This window comes from Amblyraja radiata, chromosome 21 (genome assembly GCF_010909765.2).
Source record: "Amblyraja radiata isolate CabotCenter1 chromosome 21, sAmbRad1.1.pri, whole genome shotgun sequence".
Lineage (NCBI taxonomy): Eukaryota > Metazoa > Chordata > Chondrichthyes > Rajiformes > Rajidae > Amblyraja > Amblyraja radiata.
In genome coordinates this window covers 20,232,203-20,252,059 of record NC_045976.1, presented here as the reverse complement: position 1 = coordinate 20,252,059, position 19,857 = coordinate 20,232,203, and the positions used below count along the sequence as shown (strand labels likewise).

The window sequence follows — 19,857 nt, the reverse complement described above, 5'->3', positions numbered from 1 at the left end:
ATGGTTCAAGAGTCTGACAGAAGTGGGGAAGATGCTGTTCTTATTATTGTGTGGCTGATCTTACAAGCCCCTGCAACTTCTCCCACAAGGTACAAGAGAGAAAAGGGAATGGCCAGGGTGACAGACAACTATGACGATACTTCCAGCCTTCTTGATGCAATGCACCATGACGGTGGACTGAATGTAAGGACGTGATGAGCCTGTGATCCAATCCAATCCAACTTTATTTGTTAAGCACTTTAAAACAACCAATGTTGACCAAAGTGCTGTACAGAAGAATAAACAAGACATCATAAACAGACAACATAACAGCTCACATGAGGCGCAAAAATTACATATGAAATACAACAATAAATTAAAAGACATAAAACATGAGTAAAAATAATAGCCACGCATTAAAAGCAATCAAAATAAGAAATTAAATCAAGTAAATAAAGTCGACATCTTACTGGGTATCAAAGGCCACGGAGAAGAGATGGGTTTAAGAAGTGATTTAAAAACAGACAGAGAAGAGGCCTGTTTAATGTGGAGAGGCAGATCGTTCCATAATTTGGGTGCCGACACAGCAAAGGCACGGTCCCCTCTGAGCTTCAGCTTAGTTTTAGGCCAAAACTGTGATGAACTGGCTCCACTCTCTGCAGGTTCACCTCTCCCTGCAGATTCAGTTGGTCAACAGCATGAGCAGTTCCAGACCAGGCTGAGATGCATCCCATCAACATACATTCTATAGCACATTTATAGATTTTGAGAGAATCTGCATGGCCATACAGAATCCCAAGAACGTAAATGACCTAATGCTCTTTCTTGATCACCACATCATTGTGAAGAGACTAGGCTCAGGGGTTAATGGAGTTTAATTCAGAGAAAGGCGAGGTTTTATATTTGAGAAGTCAAACCAAGGCAGGACCTTCACAGTGAACAGTAGGCAGCCGGACAGTGGTGTAGAGCAGAGGACTGAGGTGTGCAAGTACATAGTTCCATGAAAGTGTTATTACAGATGGATAGGGACCTGAAAATTCTGGACTTTAGGATATTGAGTTGCCCGTCCCACCTGTCTTTCAACCTTGTCTCGGTGACAGCATCAATATCATAGAGCCACATGCTAATTAAAACTTTGCGTTCATCTACCTTACAATTTGGATTCCTTGCATTAAAATAGATGCAATTTAGTTTTACATTATGCTCATGGGCATTTCTGTTCATTGAGGAGTGTCGGACAGGGGATTTGGCTTCAAAAGTTGGAACCAGACCTTTCTAGAGTGGTTAGGAAGCAATTCTGGGAACCAAAGGGTGCAGAACATCTGTTGGAACTCTTCTCTGAAACAGACATTGATAGTTGGTCAATTGCTAATGTTAAAATCTGAGGGATATTTGTTGAGTATAAATGTCAAAGGATGAAGAATTTAATTGATCTGGTCCCCGTGCACATTGACAATTAACCACTCGCAACTCTTGACTATCACGAGCAAATAGTGGCACTTGGTACTTTGCAGCTGCTTTGTATTCATTCCTTTCTCAGGCACACAAATGTCTTTGGTACTCTCGATGAAAGCATAACTATCAGCCTTGGCCAGTGAAATAGAAGGTTGATTTGTTTCAATCTGAGTGAGAACAGTAATCATATATGTATTTGCACACACAACAAGAACATTTCAATCATTAAGAGGAAGGCAACCTCTGACCAATGTCAAAAACCCATTATTTTCCCACAGTTTTGGCAACATTATCCAATTGCTAAGCAGTCAGGCAAGAACATCCAATCAGACATAATAACTGTTGAAAATATATGATCGTCTCAAATTACTGATGTAGAAAGAATTTGCTTGTTTCCAAAATATGATCTAGAAATTCTGTTGCCAGGAAAAACATATTTTGATGCTATGCAATAGAGTCATAATTTGATTGCAGGAAGCAAAGTGTACATTTATGCGAGCAGTGTTCTATTGTGAACTGTACGTCATTCACCCATATGCAAGACTGCTGGTTGAGTGGCCATGGCAACAGGGAGAGCATGCCTCACTAAGTTATATGGCCTGAGCTTCTTGCAGTGAGAGATCTGTAGTTTCCCTCGATTGTCCATTTGTCCTCTACCTCAAACAATATGTCCTTTCATCTTTAAACGTTGTTTGGGGGGGGGGGGGGGGAGATGAAAAGTTGGTTATGTTTGCAATGGTCATTGCCCAGCTGCCACCATCATTGTGTGGTTCCTGTTGGTCATTGGACACATATGCATACTTGTTCCTGTCACTCACTCATGGGCAAATCTGCCCCAAAACCATTCCACTTGGAAGCAGAGATACCAGATGCCAGTATACCTTTGGTCATACTGTAAAGTTCACGCTTCGCACTCAATTTTGCAAATAAAATGTGTGGCTTTTGTCCAGACATCTGAGATTTCCAATACTTGTGCTCACAAAGCATTGCATGTCATTGGTATAAAGAAATCGCTCAGGTGCGATCATGAAAAAATTGACATGGGTCACCTATATAGCACCGTACTGGGGGATCTTTCGGTCATAGAGTGATACAGTGTGTAAACAGGCCCTTCGGTACAATTTGCCCACACTGACCAATATGTCTCATCTACACTAGTTCCACTTGCCTGCATTTGGCCCATATCCCTCTAAATCTTTCCTATCCATGTACCCGTCTGATTGCTTCTTTAACATTGCGATAGTCCCTGCCTCAATTACGTCCTCCGGCAGCTTGTTCCATACACCCACCATCCTATGTGTGAAAGGTTATGCCTCAGGTTCCTTTAAAATCTTTCCCACTTCACCTTAAACCTATGCCCTCAAGTTCTCGATTTCCCCTACTCTGGCCGAGAGACTCTGTGCGTCCACCCGATTTTTTCCTCTCATGATTTTATACACCTATATAAGATCACCCCTAGGCTCCAGGGAATAGTCCCAGCCTACTCCACCTCTCCCTATAGCTCAGACCCTTGAACCCTGGCAACATCCTTGTAAATCTTCTCTGCACCCTTTCCACTTGATAACATATTTCCTACATCTTTCCTATGGTGCCCAGAACTGACACAATACTCTAACCAATGTCTTATATAACATGAAGATAGACACAAAAAGCTGGAGTAAATCAGTGGGACAGGCATCATCTCTGTAGAGAAAGAATGGGTGACGTTTCGAGTCAAAACCCTTCTTCTCGACCCGAAATGTCACCCATTCCTTCTCTCCAGAGATGCTACCTGTCCCGCTGAGTTACTCCAGCTTTTTGTGTCTATGTTGGGTTTAAACCAGCATCTGCAGTTCATTTCACGCACATTTTGTCTCATATAACATGACCTCACAACTTCTATACTCAATACTCTGATTGATGAAGGCCAATGTGTCTTTGTTCTGTGATGCCATCTTCAATGGACTATGTACCTGCACTCCTAGATTCCTCTGCTCAACAACACTCCCTAGAGCCCCACCGTTCACTGTGTGGGTCCAGCCCATGTTAGACTTCCCAAAATGCTACACCTCACATTCCTCTGTATTAAATTCCATCAACCATTCCTCAGCCCACCTGGCTAACCAATCAAGATCCTGCTGCAATTTTTGACAACCATCCTGCGGGCATGAACATTGAATTCTCCCAATTTTGTTAGCCCTTGCTGTCTCCTCCCCTTCCTCAGCCCTCGGGCTGTCTCCTCCCATCCCTCAGCCCTCGGGCTCCTCCTCCTCCTTTTTCCTTTCTTCTCCCCGCCACCCCCCATCAGTCTGAAGAAGGGTTTCGGCCCGAAACGTTGCCTATTTCCTTCGCTCCATAGATGCTGCTGCACCCGCTGAGTTTCTCCAGCATTTTTGTGTACCTTCGATTTTCCAGCATCTGCAGTTACTTCTTAAACACCTTCAACTAGCTGTTCAAAAGGGAACTGCAGATGCTGGAATATCGAAGGTACACAAAATTGCTGGGGAAACTCAGCGAGTGCAGCAGCATCTATGGAGCGAAGGAAATAGGCGACGTTTCGGGCCGAAACCCTTCTTCAGACTGATGGGGGGTGGGGAAAGAAAGAAGGAAAAGGGGAGGAGGAGGAGGAGCCCGAGGGCGGGCGGATGGGAGGGTGGGAGGAGACAGCTAGAGGGTTAAGGAAGGGGAGGAGACAGCAAGGGCTAGCCAAATTGGGAGAATTCAATGTTAATGCCATAAGGACGCAAGGTCCCCAGACGGAATATGAGGTGCTGTTCCTCCAATTTCCGCTGTTGCTCACTCTGGCAATGGAGGAGACCCAGGACAGAGAGGTCGGATTGGGAATGGGAGGGGGAGTTGAAGTGCTGAGCCACCGGGAGGTCAGGTAGGTTATTGCGGACTGAGCGGAGGTGTTCGGCGAAACGATCGCCCAACCTACGCTTGGTCTCACCGATGTAAATCAGCTGACATCTAGAGCAGCGGATGCAGTAGATGAGGTTGGAGGAGATACAGGTGAACCTTTGTCGCACCTGGAACGACTGCTTGGGACCTTGAATGGCGTCGAGGGGGGAGGTGAAGGGACAGGTGTTGCATTTCTTGCGGTTGCAACGGAAAGTGCCCGGGGAGGGGGTGGTGCGGGAGGGAAGGGAAGAATTGACGAGGGAGTTGCGGAGGGAGCGGTCTTTGCGGAAGGCAGACATGGGGGGAGATGGGAAGATGTGGCGAGTGGTGGGGTCACGTTGGAGGTGGCGGAAATGGCGGAGGATTATGTGTTGTATTTGCCGGCTGGTGGGGTGAAAGGTGAGGACCAGAGGGACTCTGCCCTTGTTGCGTGTGCGGGGATGGGGAGAGAGAGCAGTGTTACGGGGTATGGATGAGACCCTGGTGTGAGCCTCATCTATGGTGGCGGAGGGGAATCCCCGTTCCCTGAAGAACGAGGACATTTCCGATCCCCTGGTATGAAATGTCTCATCCTGGGAACAGATGCGGCGTAGGCGGAGGAATTGGGAGTAGGGGATGGAGTCTTTACAGGGGGCAGGGTGGGAAGACATGTAGTCCAGATAGCCATGTGAGTCAGTGGGTTTGTAATGTTTGTCGGTCAGGAGTCTGTCCCCTGCGATGGAGATGGTGAGGTCAAGGAATGGTAGGGAAGTGTCGGAAATCGTCCAGGTGTATTGGAGTGCCGGATGGAAGTTGGTGGTGAAGTGGATGAAGTCAGTCAGTTGTGTGTGGGTGCAGGAGGTGGCACCAAAGCAGTCGTCAATGTAACGGAGGTAGAGGTCGGGAATGGGGCCCTGGTACGTCTCGAACAAGGATTGTTCAACGTACCCGACAAAGAGGCAGGCGTAGCTGGGGCCCATGCGTGTGCCCATAGCTACGCCTTGTGTTTGGAGGAAATGGGAGGAGTCAAATGTAAAGTTGTTGAGGGTGAGGACCAACTCCGCTAAGCGGAGGAGAGTGTCAGTGGCTGGGTATAGGTTGCTCCTCTGGTCGAGGAAGAACCGGAGGGCTCTGAGGCCATCCTGGTGGGGGATGGAGGTGTAGAGTGACCGGACATCCATGGTGAAGATGAGGGGGTGAGGGCCCAGAGAGTGGAATGCGTGGAGGCGGCGGAGAGTGTCTGAGGTGTCTAGAACATAGGTGGGGAGGGATTTGACCAAGGGGGATAGGATGGAGTCAAGGTATGTGGAGATGAGTTCGGTGGGGCACGAACACGCAGAGACAATGGGTCTGCCGGGTGAGCCGGATTTGTGGATTTTGGGGAGAAGGTAAAAACGGGCCGTGCGGGGCTGGGGAACGATGAGGTTGGAGGCTTGGTCAGGTAGGGCGTGGGAATTGATGAAGTCGGTGATGGTGCTAGAAATGGTGGCCTGGTGCTCGTCAGTGGGGTCATGGTCCAAGGGTAAGTAGGAGGAGGTGTCCGAGAGTTGGCGCGTGGCCTCAGCTTTGTAGAGATCGGCGCGCCAGACTACCACGGCACCTCCCTTGTCGGTTGGTTTGATGACCCAATCTGTGTTTTTGCGGAGTGATTCGATGGCAGTGCGTTCAGAGGGGGAAAGATTAGAGTGAGACAGGGGAGTGGAGAAGTTGAGGCGGTTGACGTCGCGGCGGCAGTTCTGAATGAAGAGTTCCAGAGCCGGGACTTTATGAGGGGGGTTCCACGAGGAGGGGGTGCGCTGTGAGGCGAAGACGACGGTAGAAGCGCTCCAAATCATGGTGGGCGCGGAACTCATTGAGATGGGGACGGAGGGGGACAAAGGTGAGACCTCTGCTGAGGACAGACCGTTGGGTGGGGGAGAGGGGGAGGTCGGGGGGGATGGTGAACACCCGGCAGGGGTGGGAGTTGGGGCCAGAGGAAGGCAGGTGGGTAGACTGGGGACGGGGCGATGTGTGGGGGGGGGGGTTGTGGGTGTTGGAGGAGTGGTGGGTGGTCAGGGGGTGGGGGGGAGAGAGGGCTGCAATGTGGGTGAGGAAGAGCGGGGGTGACATGGTCGACCGACCATGACATACATTACAAACCCACTGACTCACATGGCTATCTGGACTACACGTCTTCCCACCCTGCCCCCTGTAAAGACTCCATCCCCTACTCCCAATTCCTCCGCCTACGCCGCATCTGTTCCCAGGATGAGACATTCCATACCAGGGCATCGGAAATGTCCCCGTTCTTCAGGGAACGGGGATTCCCCTCCGCCACCATAGATGAGGCTCACACCAGGGTCTCATCCATACCCCGTAACACTGCTCTCTCTCCCCATCCCCGCACACGCAACAAGGGCAAAGTCCCTCTGGTCCTCACCTTTCACCCCACCAGCCGGCAAATACAACACATAATCCTCCGCCATTTCCGCCACCTCCAACGTGACCCCACCACTCGCCACATCTTCCCATCTCCCCCCATGTCTGCCTTCCGCAAAGACCGCTCCCTCCGCAACTCCCTCGTCAATTCTTCCCTTCCCTCCCGCACCACCCCCTCCCCGGGCACTTTCCGTTGCAACCGCAAGAAATGCAACACCTGTCCCTTCACCTCCCCCCTCGACTCCATTCAAGGTCCCAAGCAGTCGTTCCAGGTGCGACAAAGGTTCACCTGTATCTCCTCCAACCTCATCTACTGCATCCGCTGCTCTAGATGTCAGCTGATTTACATCGGTGAGACCAAGCGTAGGTTGGGCGATCGTTTCGCCGAACACCTCCGCTCAGTCCGCAATAACCTACCTGACCTCCCGGTGGCTCAGCACTTCAACTCCCCCTCCCATTCCCAATCCGACCTCTCTGTCCTGGGTCTCCTCCATTGCCAGAGTGAGCAACAGCGGAAATTGGAGGAACAGCACCTCATATTCCGTCTGGGGACCTTGCGTCCTTATGGCATGAACATTGAATTCTCCCAATGTTGTTAGCCCTTGCTGTCTCCTCCCCTTCCTTAGCCCTCGGGCTCCTCCTCCCATCCCTCAGCCCTCGGGCTCCTCCTCCTCCTTTTTCCTTTCTTCTCCCCGCCACCCCCGATCAGTCTGAAGAAGGGTTTCGGCCCGAAACGTTGCCTATTTCCTTCGCTCCATAAATGCTGCTGCACCCGCTGAGTTTCTCCAGCATTTTTGTGTACCTTCGATTTTCCAGCATCTGCAGTTCCTTCTTAAACACCTTCAACTAGCTGCCTATTTCCTTGTGTTTTGCTTTTAAACGCTATAGTTGGTTCTGCCTTCAGCATTGCTTCTAATAACACAAAACCAGGACCTAGCAAACTTCTTAATTTAAAACAAATTTCAGTGCTCCCATTTGTTTTTTGATGTCTTTAAATCTAGATTCTGTCGTTTTTCATGAATAGTAAACATCGTACGTTCAGTTTACATTTCTAAACCATTATAATTTGAACACTTTTATCAATTCTCATAGTATTTTTATATTTAATTCTTTTGTCAGCATTTATTCAAAAACCTATGGCTTTGGGTACCTGGTATCATGTTGATAACTCTCCTCAGCAAGCATTCCAAGGCAGGACCTGTTACCTAAAGTAAGACATCCAGGATTGGATGCAATACTTATAACTGGAATAAATTTATTGTGAAAAAACACCACAGTTTTTCGCAATAAAAGCCCTCTCCACAATTGTAGACTAACATGTCTGAGAGAATTAATACAATTGTGGAGAGGGCTTTTATTGCGATAAACTGTAATGTTTTTCCACAATAAATTTATATAATACATTTTTATAACAATAAACCTTCACCTCTTCACACTGTGGCATGATCCCTTGTTCACAATGTAATCATCTCAAGGAAATCTGAAGAATCATCCTGAAGAAGGGTCTCAATCCAAGACGTCACCTATGCCTTTTCTCCACAGATGCTGCCTGATCTGCTGAGTTACTCCACCTTTTTGTGTCTATCTCAAGGATTTTTATCCTTTTCTCTGTTCAAATGCCCAAACAACCCCAACATTAAATTATCTGCAAGCCCCAGATGACCCAGAACACGTGCTCTACATAATATCTCGACCGCTTTTCCTCATCCAAGGAACCCTTCCACCTTTCTGATTGCTGTTAATTCTTCTTTCTCTCTGTTCCTTGCAGAATACATTCACTGTTTCCACACTTGCAAATACTCTGAAAGAATCCCTTCCATTCTACCTTCAAAACATTTCGGAAAATATTCACTCTGCCTGCAGTCTCCAACCTGCTTCCAGCTTTCTTCCCATAGGATTTCCTTTCTGAGATAAGCATTGTGCAAATGGTCACCACTGTTGTTCTGATAAAGCCTTTCAGAGTATCGCAGGTTAACTATTTATGAATAAAGGAAATATTGTGTTCATTTACTTTCTGCGGTTGCTGGCATTATAGAATGAACTTATTAAACCTGCCTCCTATATAACTGCAACTGTTGGAACGTTGACCTGGAAATGGAAATTGAAGCCAAATGCTGAGGTTGGCTGAAGACAGGACACTTGTTATCAAACAATCAGTGTAACGCCTCAGCTACTGTGTAGACAGCTGCGGGTTTTAGAATTGATTAAATACCTTCAGTACTGAATAAACATCGCACAGAATTGTAAGACCCGAGGCACTTTTAAGTAAAAGGTCCGATGTCGTACTTGATGTTGAGGGTTGAGTGTTTAAGGATAAAAGGAAGTTTGGGGGCTTAGTTGTGGACACTATGAAAACAATTGAAGTTTGAGTATACATTGGGGAAAAATGAATGTGCATTGTGACATCCACTGGCCATCCATGGCTGAAAATTGGATTGGGTGAAAAATATTTTATTTTGCTTGGTATTTAGTGAGGAGATTATCACAGTGGTGATTTTGTCATGGGACTGTAGAACTATTAAAACTGCACTACAGTGATGATTGAAGCATGATCCCAAAATGATACTTAGCATAATTGTGTTAAAACCTATCACTGACTCTAGAGGCTAAGTGCATAAAATGATTGTTCTTGGAACAGATGGTTAGTTCAGTGCAATTGGTGATGATATTTTACTGCTTCTTAGCTGAGTAGATGATGGCCCCGAGCTTTCTTTCTCCAAATACCTTGCTGCTGTCCTTTAATTATGAACTGATCAGACTGCAACACCTCTTTGGCTAAGGGAGAATGCAGGGATCTAAGTGGAAAAAACGTAGAACTCTGCAACATGTATTTGATTCTGTGGATTTCCAGACCAGTCCATTTTTTATTTCCGCCCCTTCAGATGCTGCCTGCATGTGCTCAACATTCTCCTGTGACGGCATAGTCTTGCATACGCCTGCAGGAATGCACAGGTAACAGGGGTGAGGAAAGTGTCTTCTGCAAGGGTGCAATGGAGGATACAATTGCATTCACGTGCTCAGAGGAACAGCAGAAAGAAGGGCAGAAATAGGCCTTTCAGCCCTTTAAACCAACGCTACCATTCATTAAGATCATGGTTGTTCTACCTTAATGGCAGTTTACACATCCAACCTCATCTCCTTTGATTATGTCCTGGAATCTAACAATCTCTGTTTGGAATGATTGCAATTTGTGAGCCTCCACAGAAAAATTCCAAAGGTTCACCATTCTTCGTGAAGAAATGTATCCTCGTCTCTGTCCAAAGCCTATTCTCAGACTGTGCCTCCTGCTCACAGACTCCTTAGTCAAGGGAAATATCCTTCCTCCATCCAGCTGTCAAGCCCTTTGATGTTTTGTAAATTCCAGTGAGACCTGCTCTCATTCATGTCTGTCACTGGCATTGGCGAAACACACTCGGACCGAATGCTGCACAGTTCCCATTCAAACAGTTTTTCTGATCGGTAATCCCTCTGTGTATCCCTCAAATTCCATTTGTTATAACGTTCAGTCGAGCTTTTCCACAGTATTACTGCACATTGGGTTATCGAAAGATGACTCCTTTAACAGAATTAACGTATGTAAACGGTTAGATTGACAGTAGATGAGGGAGCGGGGGCCTGGAAAGCAGAAGTCATTAAAGAGACGAACGGTGTGTGAGGTATTTTGGACATAGGTCGGGAGGGATTGGACTAGGGGCGATAGGATGGATAGTGAAGATGAGGGAGTGGGGGTCTGAAGAGGGTCTGGACTTCACCTATTCCTTTTCTCCAGAGATCCTGTCTGACCTGCTGAGTTACTCCAGCTTTTTGTGTCTATAAAAGATTAGATTTGTGATTTGGTACACCAGGAAAAATATAATATGATATAAGATATTTTCTAGCTTTACACTTCGATTAGGAATACAGATCAGAACTGTAACGCTGGAGGAAGTATACCAGTATGAGAGGTAAACTGTATAGAATTCAGTTGCAGGTTGGAGTTTGTTTTTCATGTTTTGTTTGTTGTGCAATTTATGTCGTGGGCTTCCATGGTTACTTCGTGGAGGCAGATAAGCTGAAACAGGAGTAGATCAATGAGCACCTTAAGCCTTCTCCACCACTCAATGTACAATTGTGGCTGATTCAGTCTTGGCCTTAACATTACACACTTGTCAAGTGACTCCAAGTCAACCCTGCGTCCACAAATCTCTCAAGTGGCGAGTTGCAAACAATGTGTCCTGAGGGAAGCGATTCCCCCTCAACTTGGTCTCCTGATAGATGACCATTTATTCTAAAGCAATTGTCGCCTAATTCTAGATACCCCCAATGAGAGGAAATATTCCTCTCAACATCCATTCTGTCAAATCCCCTCAAAATCTTATCTGTTGCAATAATCTCACCTCTCATCCTTCGAAACTCCAGTGAATAGTGGCCAAGCCTGCTCAGCCTCTCAAAATCCATCCTTCATCCCAGGAATCAACATAATGAACCTTGCCTTCTCTGTCCCTCATACAAGTTTACCTTTGTGTATTGAGATCAAAACGGTATGTCCACTTCAGCTGTGGTCTCACGAACACCATGTAAATTTTACCCAACTTCCCTACATTATACTTCCACTCCTTGAAATAAAGTTCAACGTTCCATTCATCTTCCTAATTACTTTCTGTACTTCCATGCCAATCCTTTGTGTTTCGTGCACTCAGATTCTAAGTCTCTTTGTGCAGCAACACTTGTAATATCATCCATTCAAGTAATAAATTCATCTTTTAATTCTTGCTTCCAAAGTTAGTCACATGTTCCCATATTATACTCCATCAGATAACTCACCCACTCACACAACCAGCCTGGATCCCTTTGCAGACTGTGATGTTCTCAAAACCTGCTCATCCCCACCTATCATTGTATCCAACCCCTTCATCTGAGTCATTAATATAGATTGGAAATATTTGAGGCTCCAGCAGTGATTCCTGTTGTACCCAGCTAGATACTGATTGCCAACCTGACAATAGCCTATTTATCCAACTTCTCTGTTTCCATTAATTAGCCACCCTCTCATCCATTTAACATTTCGCCTCAACCATTTCACTCATCTTATGCAGTAACGCTCACAAATATATCAAATACATTTCCTCTTTCATTAAGCCATTTACTCAGCTTGGTGGACCTGATTTTTTAAATGACTACTCATACTTCCATAAAAATGGATTCCAGCATTTTCCCAATGATGGGCATTAGGCTATTTGACCAATTGATTTGGTTTCCTCCTTTTCTTGAATAATCATACTTGAGCTTTCCAATCCTCTTGGATCTCTCTGGAATCAGGGAATTTTAGTCGGTTACAACCAAGGCATGCACATACACCCATATGCCACTGTGTTAAGGGAATATGCCAGATCTGATGCCCATGTCACATGATCCACTGTTTCCCAGGAGTTGATGCGTGACAGTACATGTTGACATGTTCTCCAACTAGGTTTGGACCCCATTGTTCTCATGAGGATCTTGATGGGAAACAGCCAGAATTTGTTCATGTTCAACATTGCGCTTTAAGCCAGTTAAATATAAATGTTCTACCAATGCACTTTTACAAATTACCAAACTCTGAATGTTGAAGACCTGCAATTACAATAGCTGAGGTGAAGATGACCTCACATAATGTGTAAAGTAAAATTCAGTAAATTAATTTGGAATAACAGATTTCCATTTGTAATAGTTGAAAAACTTTACTGTCAAAACACCTTAGCAATTCAATAGCCACAATGTTTTTAGAAGCAGTTCTAACATTGATATGGTAGTTTTGATTAATTCCCTGTTATTCATGTAATGTGACCTATCCCCAAGGATGATCAGCAAAGATTTTGTGCAGACTTTTGAAACATGAAATAATTGTTCTTCCCTTTCTTTTCTTGCACTTTGGTTTCAATAAATGTACTTTCTTCTGTAGCCTTCAGCAGTTTTGTCTCTTGCAGTTTCATCTGAGACAAAGAAACCAAATTGCTGTTGTGAGAGGTTTAGTTGTAAAAGGTCCGGCTGCTGTTCAGTCTCGATGCACACGCCTGACTCTTCGCCAGCCATCGTACTTTCAGCCAAGTCCTGAAGTAACTGGCATTCATGAACTGATTGAAAGGTTTCCAACCACACATTGGAGAGAGTTGTCATTGGATCTCCCTTCCACTGCTTGCATCTGGTGACAAGTTCAAATTCAGAGTTCTGGGGAGCTGTCCAGGCCCAAAACTTACTGGGATATAATTATATGAACAGACTCTAATGTTCATTGGCAAAGAGATCTAATCGCATAATGCTGTTTTTTTTCCTTGTCATCACGAGACTGAAAAGCTTTTTATGTTTTGGAGTGAAATGTGATAACAACTATTTGGGGGGCAGCTTTCTCTTTCACTCCATCCCAAACGTGAGCCTCACTTGTGGGATGATATTATTCCCCAGGTAAAATGCCTTTTGAAACATTGGATCATGGTGTGTTAGGTGTGACCATTTCTCGGCTAATTTGGTTTTCCCCAGCACTGTGATAACTTGTTTCCCCTATCAGATAGGTCCCTCACTTCCCTTTCTACATTCACCCTCCCTCATTAAATGGACCCATTTATCAAGGAGAAATTGGGCGGTTACAGTGGCGCAGCGGTAGAGTTGTTGCCTTCCAGCGCCAGAGACCCGGGTTTGCTCACGACTACTGGTGCTGTCTGTATGGAGTTTGTACCTTCTCACCATGACCTGCATGGATTTTTTCCAGGATCTCTGGTGTCCTCCCACACTCCAAAGACGTACAGGTTTGTAGGTTAATAGGCTTGGTATAATTGTAAAATTGTCCCGAGTGTGTGTAGGATAGTGTTAATGTTCGGGGATCGCTAGTGGGCATAGATTCGGACAGCATAAGGACCTGTTTCCATACTGTATCTCTAAAACTAAAACTAAAATCTAAAACATAAAATGAAGGGTCTTGACTTGAAATGCCACCTATTCCTTTTCTCCAGAGATGCTGCCTGACCCACTGAGTTACTCCAGCATTGTGTATCTAAATTTGGTGAAAAGCAGCAGCTGCAGTTTCTTCCTACAGAAGGAACTATCACTGTGAGCCCAACAATCTTGTGCTAGCCATGATGAGCAGTCATATTTGTTTATGCTCATCCACTCAATGGTATTGAAAAAAAGATTACAACATAGATAATGTTGAACGGTTCTGAAGTCTAACGTTGAAGTCTGAAGAAGGGTTCCAACCCGAAACATCACCCATCATTTCTTTCCAGGGATGCTACCTGACTCCCTGAGTCTGCGTCTATCTACAACATAGAAAACACTCAGGATTATTATCACCATCCTTCTCCCTAATCCCACCCAAACCCACCATGCTCCACATCTCATGGCTAGCTTTGACCCTCACTGTAATGTTGAGCCAAATGTTCTCTTTTCATCACCCCTGCAACTCCAGGTACAGGACCCTAATCCTTATCCTGACCACCGTCAAAATGGAGGTCCCATTCAGCCCCATCTACTTCCCGAAATCCTTCTTCCCCCCCACCCCACCCCCCCCACCCCACCCCCTCCCCACCCCCTACACTTAGCACAGAAGAGCAGGCAACACACTGTCAATCCCAAAACATGCCCTGTCCATTCAAATGCATCAATAGCTTTGAATGTCAGGGATAGCTGAAGCTTGCAACATGGGAACCAAGGTTTTTTGGCAATCAACTGCGACGCTCATGTTCCTAGGGCACAGAATGTTCAAAACCATGTTATTTTGTTTTGCGCCCTAATATTTCAGCAACATTTTAAAATGGATATTTCGTCTCTTGCTTCACTGCAAAAATATGTTTTCTCTTCCCTTTGTTTAGCCAAATATTGGCAGATTAGGTATTCCTCATGGACCATCAGGAGAAAAGGTTGCCGTAGTTACGGTTGATGATTGTGACACTGCAGTGTCTGTGCGATTTGGAAGCCATATTGGAAACTATTCATGTGCTGCCCAGGGAACACAGACTGGGTCAAAGAAGTAAGATGAAATAACATGTACATCTAAGCTATTTTATAATTTAATTTGAATACCTTTTTAAAATTCATTTTTATTAAACATTACAAAAAGAAACATCAAGTATAATTTAGTTTCTTTTAATTGTTATACTCTCTGTCTATTGTGTCTTGCACTGTTCCATTGTTATAACTAACTATTCAGCGAGGGGTTTGAGGCAGCCCTGGTGACTTCCGCTAAGTTTTTATCCTCTGATGTGCAGCAGTTGGTCTGAAGATGGGTCTCAACCCGAAACTTCACCCGTTCTTTCTCTCCAGAGATGCTGCCTAACCCGCTGAGTTACTCCAGCATTTTGTGTCTATCTCTGGTGTAAACCAGCATCTGCAGTTCCTTCCTGCACAGTACCTGACTACTGTTTGCATTCATCCTGTCTAGTGAGACATAACAAAGTGAACTGAGTGTTCGATGGCCAAACAGACTTTAAGATCCTTGTGTGCCACCAGATTTCGGCAAAAAGTATTAGGTACTTGCATGTTGATCTTTCAAAGCTTCACCCACATTTAAGAGGATTTCAGGTCGGCCCAGGGAAGTGCAGGAAAATAAAGGGGAAAGGGTCACGTATCAGCAGCTGAGATCAGTTTAGCTAGGCACATGTTCTACACAAACATTGTGCGCCAAAGGGCCATTCCTGTGCTGTATTGTTCTATGTTCACATGCCTATGCGTTTTGTGAACGGAACTGGAATTTTGAGGATGGGGAGGACCAGAGCTAAGAGTGATCCTGTTCTTTTCAGATGATGTAGACAGTTCCCATCTGGGACAACTTACTTACCAGTAAAGCTGATTTATATCAACCCTTCCTCCCTTCTTAGTCTGAGCTGCTAGGATTAACTTTGCTTGGGCCACTGGTGTTTCAGTTGAGGACTGCTGGCATTGTGCAGGTCCACAGATTGACCTAACTGTTCGCCTCCTTTTGACCATCTGCCATCACTGGTGGGTTGACAATTTATTCACGGGATGGCATTCAGACTGTTTCCACTTTCCACCCACGGTCTCTGTTCTCCCCATCCACTCTCCAAAACGTCAATATTTTGACATTACACTGAAAGGAAAATAGGAAGAAGTATAGCCTTTGGTGCACCCGTTTATTCCATTACATAGTGTCATAGAGTCATACAGCATGGAAACTGGCCCTTCTCCCCCTTGTTTATGCCGAGCAAGATGCCCAAGCTAAGCTAGTCCCATTTACCTGGAATTGGCCCATATCCCTCTAATCTTTCCAATCTATGTACCTGGATGCCTTTTAAATGCTGTTCTAGTTCCTGCCTCGACTATCTCCTCCAGGACCTTGTTCTGAATAACCCTCTGAAGGAATAAGTTACCCCTCGTGTTTCTCGCCACTCTCCCTTACATCTATGCCCTCTGGTTCTTGACTCCACTACACTGGATAAAAGACATTGTGCATTCATCTTAGTTATTCCCTTCATAACCTCTATAAGATCACCGCTCAGCTTCCTGGGCTCCAAAGAATAGTCCTTATCTGCCCAATCTCTCACTCTAGCTCAGCCCTTGAGTCCTGGCAACATCCTCGTAATTTTCTCTGAACTTTCCAGCTTAATGACATCCTTCCTATAGCAGGGTGTCCAAAACTGAACACAATATTCCAAATGTGGCCTTACCAACATGCTGTACAATTGAAGCCTACCGTTCCAACTGCTCTTCTCAATACCCTGACAGATAAAGTCCAATGTACCAAAAGCCTTCTTTACCACTCTGTCTACCCATGACGCCACTTTCAGGGAACTATTACCTGAATTCCTAGATCCCTCTGCTCTACAATGCTCCCTAGGACCCTACCATTCGCTTTGAAGGTCCTACACTGGTTTGACTTCCCAAAAGGCAACACATCGCTAACTCCAATAGCCATCTCTTAGCCCACTTGCCCAGCTGATCACAATCCTGCTGCATTTCTTTATAACTATCTTTACTGTCTGCAATACCATTTACTTTGCATCATCTGCAAACTTACTAATCATGATTTGTACATTCTCACCCAAACTGTTGATATAAACCACAAACAGCAATGAGCCCAGCACTGATTCTTGAGGCACATTACTAGTCACAGGCCTACAGTTCAAAGAACAACCTTCTACCACCACCCTCTGTTTTCTTCCATGAAGACAATTCTATGTTTCCATGCAATTTAACCTTTCAGAACAGCCTACCATGCAGAACCTTATCGAATGCCTTGCTGTAATCCATTTTGACAACATCTACGACCTTGCCCTCGTCAACCTTCTTGGTTACTTCTTCAAAACAAACTCCCATCAAATTTGTTAGACACTGTCTCCCACGTACAAAACCATGCTGACTATCACAGTCAGCCTGCACAATGCTGCCACACCTCAGCTGAAACCCCAGTTGGTCCAGTCACTGTCCCTGTCTTGAGTGATTGGTGGCCCAGCTTCATATATTTGCCATATCAGGTTTAACAATCAATCATTCTCAAATTTAAAATGAACAACTGAAATAGCATCAACTATCATTTTCTGGAAAGTGTTCCAAAGTTCTGTTTCCCTTTTCATGATGAAACCTTTCCTGCCTTTACTCCAGGCTGTCATTTTTGGGCTCTGTCCCAAGCCATTAGTACTCCCCATCTCCCATATCAGTTTCTTTTAATATCTTCTCTTTACATTTTTAATTGCAGGAAATGTGTGTTCTTCCTCTTCATTTAACCCTTAATATCCAGTGTTGAAATTAGGCTGACAGCCCAGAAGACAATTTACTTTTGGTATTTCAGAAAGGGAGCACTGTAGTTCAGTGGCATCTGATGTTTAGTAAAAGGCCAGTTCATGGCTTCCCTCGTTGACCACCAGCAATGGTGGACATCCATAATACAACTGAATATGCTGTATGTATGCTACAATTCCAAATTGAGTATACTGCTCTTCGATTTTAGATTGTAGAAGTAAGTTTAAATTATGAATACAAATGCTGAATTACTCAGTTATGTTGTTTTAAATGAATTTTTGATTGCCCATGTTAGCCCAAGTTCTAAGCTAAGTTATTCACCAACAAAGAGAGTTTGTGCCCCGTTCTCTTTCTTCAGGTCTTTGGATTTGACTGGTCCTCTGTTGCTTGGGGGTGTCCCAAACCTGCCTGAAGACTTTCCTGTGCGCAACCGTGAATTTGTGGGATGCATGAGGAACTTGACCATTGATAACAAGCAGCTCGACATGGCGAGTTTTATAGCGAATAATGGCACGCTTGCAGGTAAATCTTGAGAACTTAAATCCTGCATCAGCATGAAACATGTTTTATATGGCTGTGCTGTGTGATTTTGAAGGTGTGTAAGCAATCTTGAAAATGTAAATCATGCATTAGTATCCTTCTTAACTATTATACATTTGTGGGATGTGGTCTTCACATGAAAGCCTCTCTTTCATTGCTTTTGAAAAGCATCAGTGAGGTAACCCCCTAACCCACTGCTGTCCAGGAAATGAAGTTATTCTCACAGGGCTGCTAGTTGTCAGGAATTTGACCACAACATCAATGAGGAAACAGTAGCACTTTTCCGAGCCAGAAGACATATGAGAATCTCAACACCTACTAGTTTGTCTCCAAGGGCAGAATGATGTATGGCTTAGCAACAGGCTTGTAGATTACACTGTTTTCATGCATCTACTGTCCTTCATCAGATGGTATCTTCATCAGATGGATGACTTTGTCTTGGATGATGTTGAACTCCTTTCATGTTGTTGAAGCTGCATTTATGTGGACATAGAGAGTATTCCATCAAAGCCTTGCATCCTCCTAATACGCATGTTACCTGTGCTTAACAAATTATAGATATTTACTCTCAGGCAATCAAAACAGTGGCTTCAGTTGGCAGCACATGGTGTTCAATTGTCAGTGAGCACAATTTATTGATCCTAAAATAAGGAAAGTGAGGAGAAATTCCAGGATAACAAATTTATCGAAAATGATCTGAGGGAAGTCCTTGCATAGATCTTGAGGACTGAGGTGATAAAGTATATATTAAACTAATCAGAACATATGTTAAACTATCAGAACATAAAACTAGAAGCTACTCAAGATGCAACTGTGGATAGAGGAAAACAGAATTAATATTTCAGGTCAAAATCCTTTAATCAGAGTTTGCCAGACGTTTTTGTTTTTAGTTCAGATTTTCATTATCTGCAACATTTTGCTTTTGTCTGAATCCAATAGCCTTGCCTAATCTTTTGTACTTTTTATTTTCCTTGGGGTCATGTACAAAGCTTGATTCCTCAATTTTTAGCAGTAGTTATCAGAACGTCAAAATAGAAAGCAATTTATCATTTGAGCTTTTATTTGCAACTAAGAACAAGTTCACAGAAGAACACTGATGTAAACCTCGGCTGTTGAGACTTTTAAATGTTGCTGTCTTTTCACTCTGGTTTCAGTGCACTCAATTCAAAACTAAAGGCCAGAAATGTTTCTGCATCTCAAAAAAAGCCTTAAAGCAGCAGTGTGTAGTGATGTGTACCAGGGTTGTGTGAGGCTCTTGGCAACACATTTCTATCACAGAAGGCCCAAGGTGTGTGGGTGTAATATAATTAAATAATTAACAAGGGAATCAATGGAATGGTTACCCTTTGCTCTGGAGGATGGGGAAGAGGTTGGGTATGGCACAGATTGTAGAGGTGGGGTTGGTAGATAGAGAGAGGACTGGGAAGATTAGTGAGGATCTGACCTGGCATCCTTACTCGGGACAAGGTTTCAAGGCCAGTTTATTGTCACATGTACCAATTAAGGTACAGTGAAATTTGAGTTTCTATACAGCCATACTAAGTGAAAAGCAACAACACACCCAACCACTTAAAATAAAAGTTAACGTAAACATCCATCACAGTGGATTCCGCATTCCTCAGTGTAATGGAAGGCAATAAAGTTCAAGCTTCTTCCTCTTTGTTATCTGCAAGGGATTGAAGGAAAGCTTCAACAGATCCAGTATTAGGGGAGTAGGACAGCATCATGTGATGAAGCCCCATTAAAACGTGGAGCCACAAAGAGAGCTGAGGTAGCCCAGGACTCCCAGTTCACCGGTTTCAAAATATACAGAACCACTCTGAATAACATCAAAATATGCCTGGCATGTAGTTTCCTATTGTTGTTCTTGCTCAGTGACTTCTGTTTGCATCTGTAAAG

General features: G+C 44.5%; 1 protein-coding gene across 3 annotated transcripts in view; it reads left to right on the top strand.

Annotated features, from left to right (window-relative positions):
- The window catches only part of celsr1 (cadherin EGF LAG seven-pass G-type receptor 1), a 270,069-nt gene that overhangs the window by 186,525 nt on the left and 63,687 nt on the right, over positions 1-19,857 (top strand). For all 3 annotated transcript variants that reach the window (XM_033039749.1, XM_033039748.1, XM_033039747.1), the window contains exons 7-8: positions 14,535-14,692; positions 17,777-17,940. In XM_033039749.1, the coding sequence (XP_032895640.1) occupies positions 14,535-14,692; positions 17,777-17,940 (322 nt within the window). The remainder of the gene's footprint in view (positions 1-14,534; positions 14,693-17,776; positions 17,941-19,857) is intronic.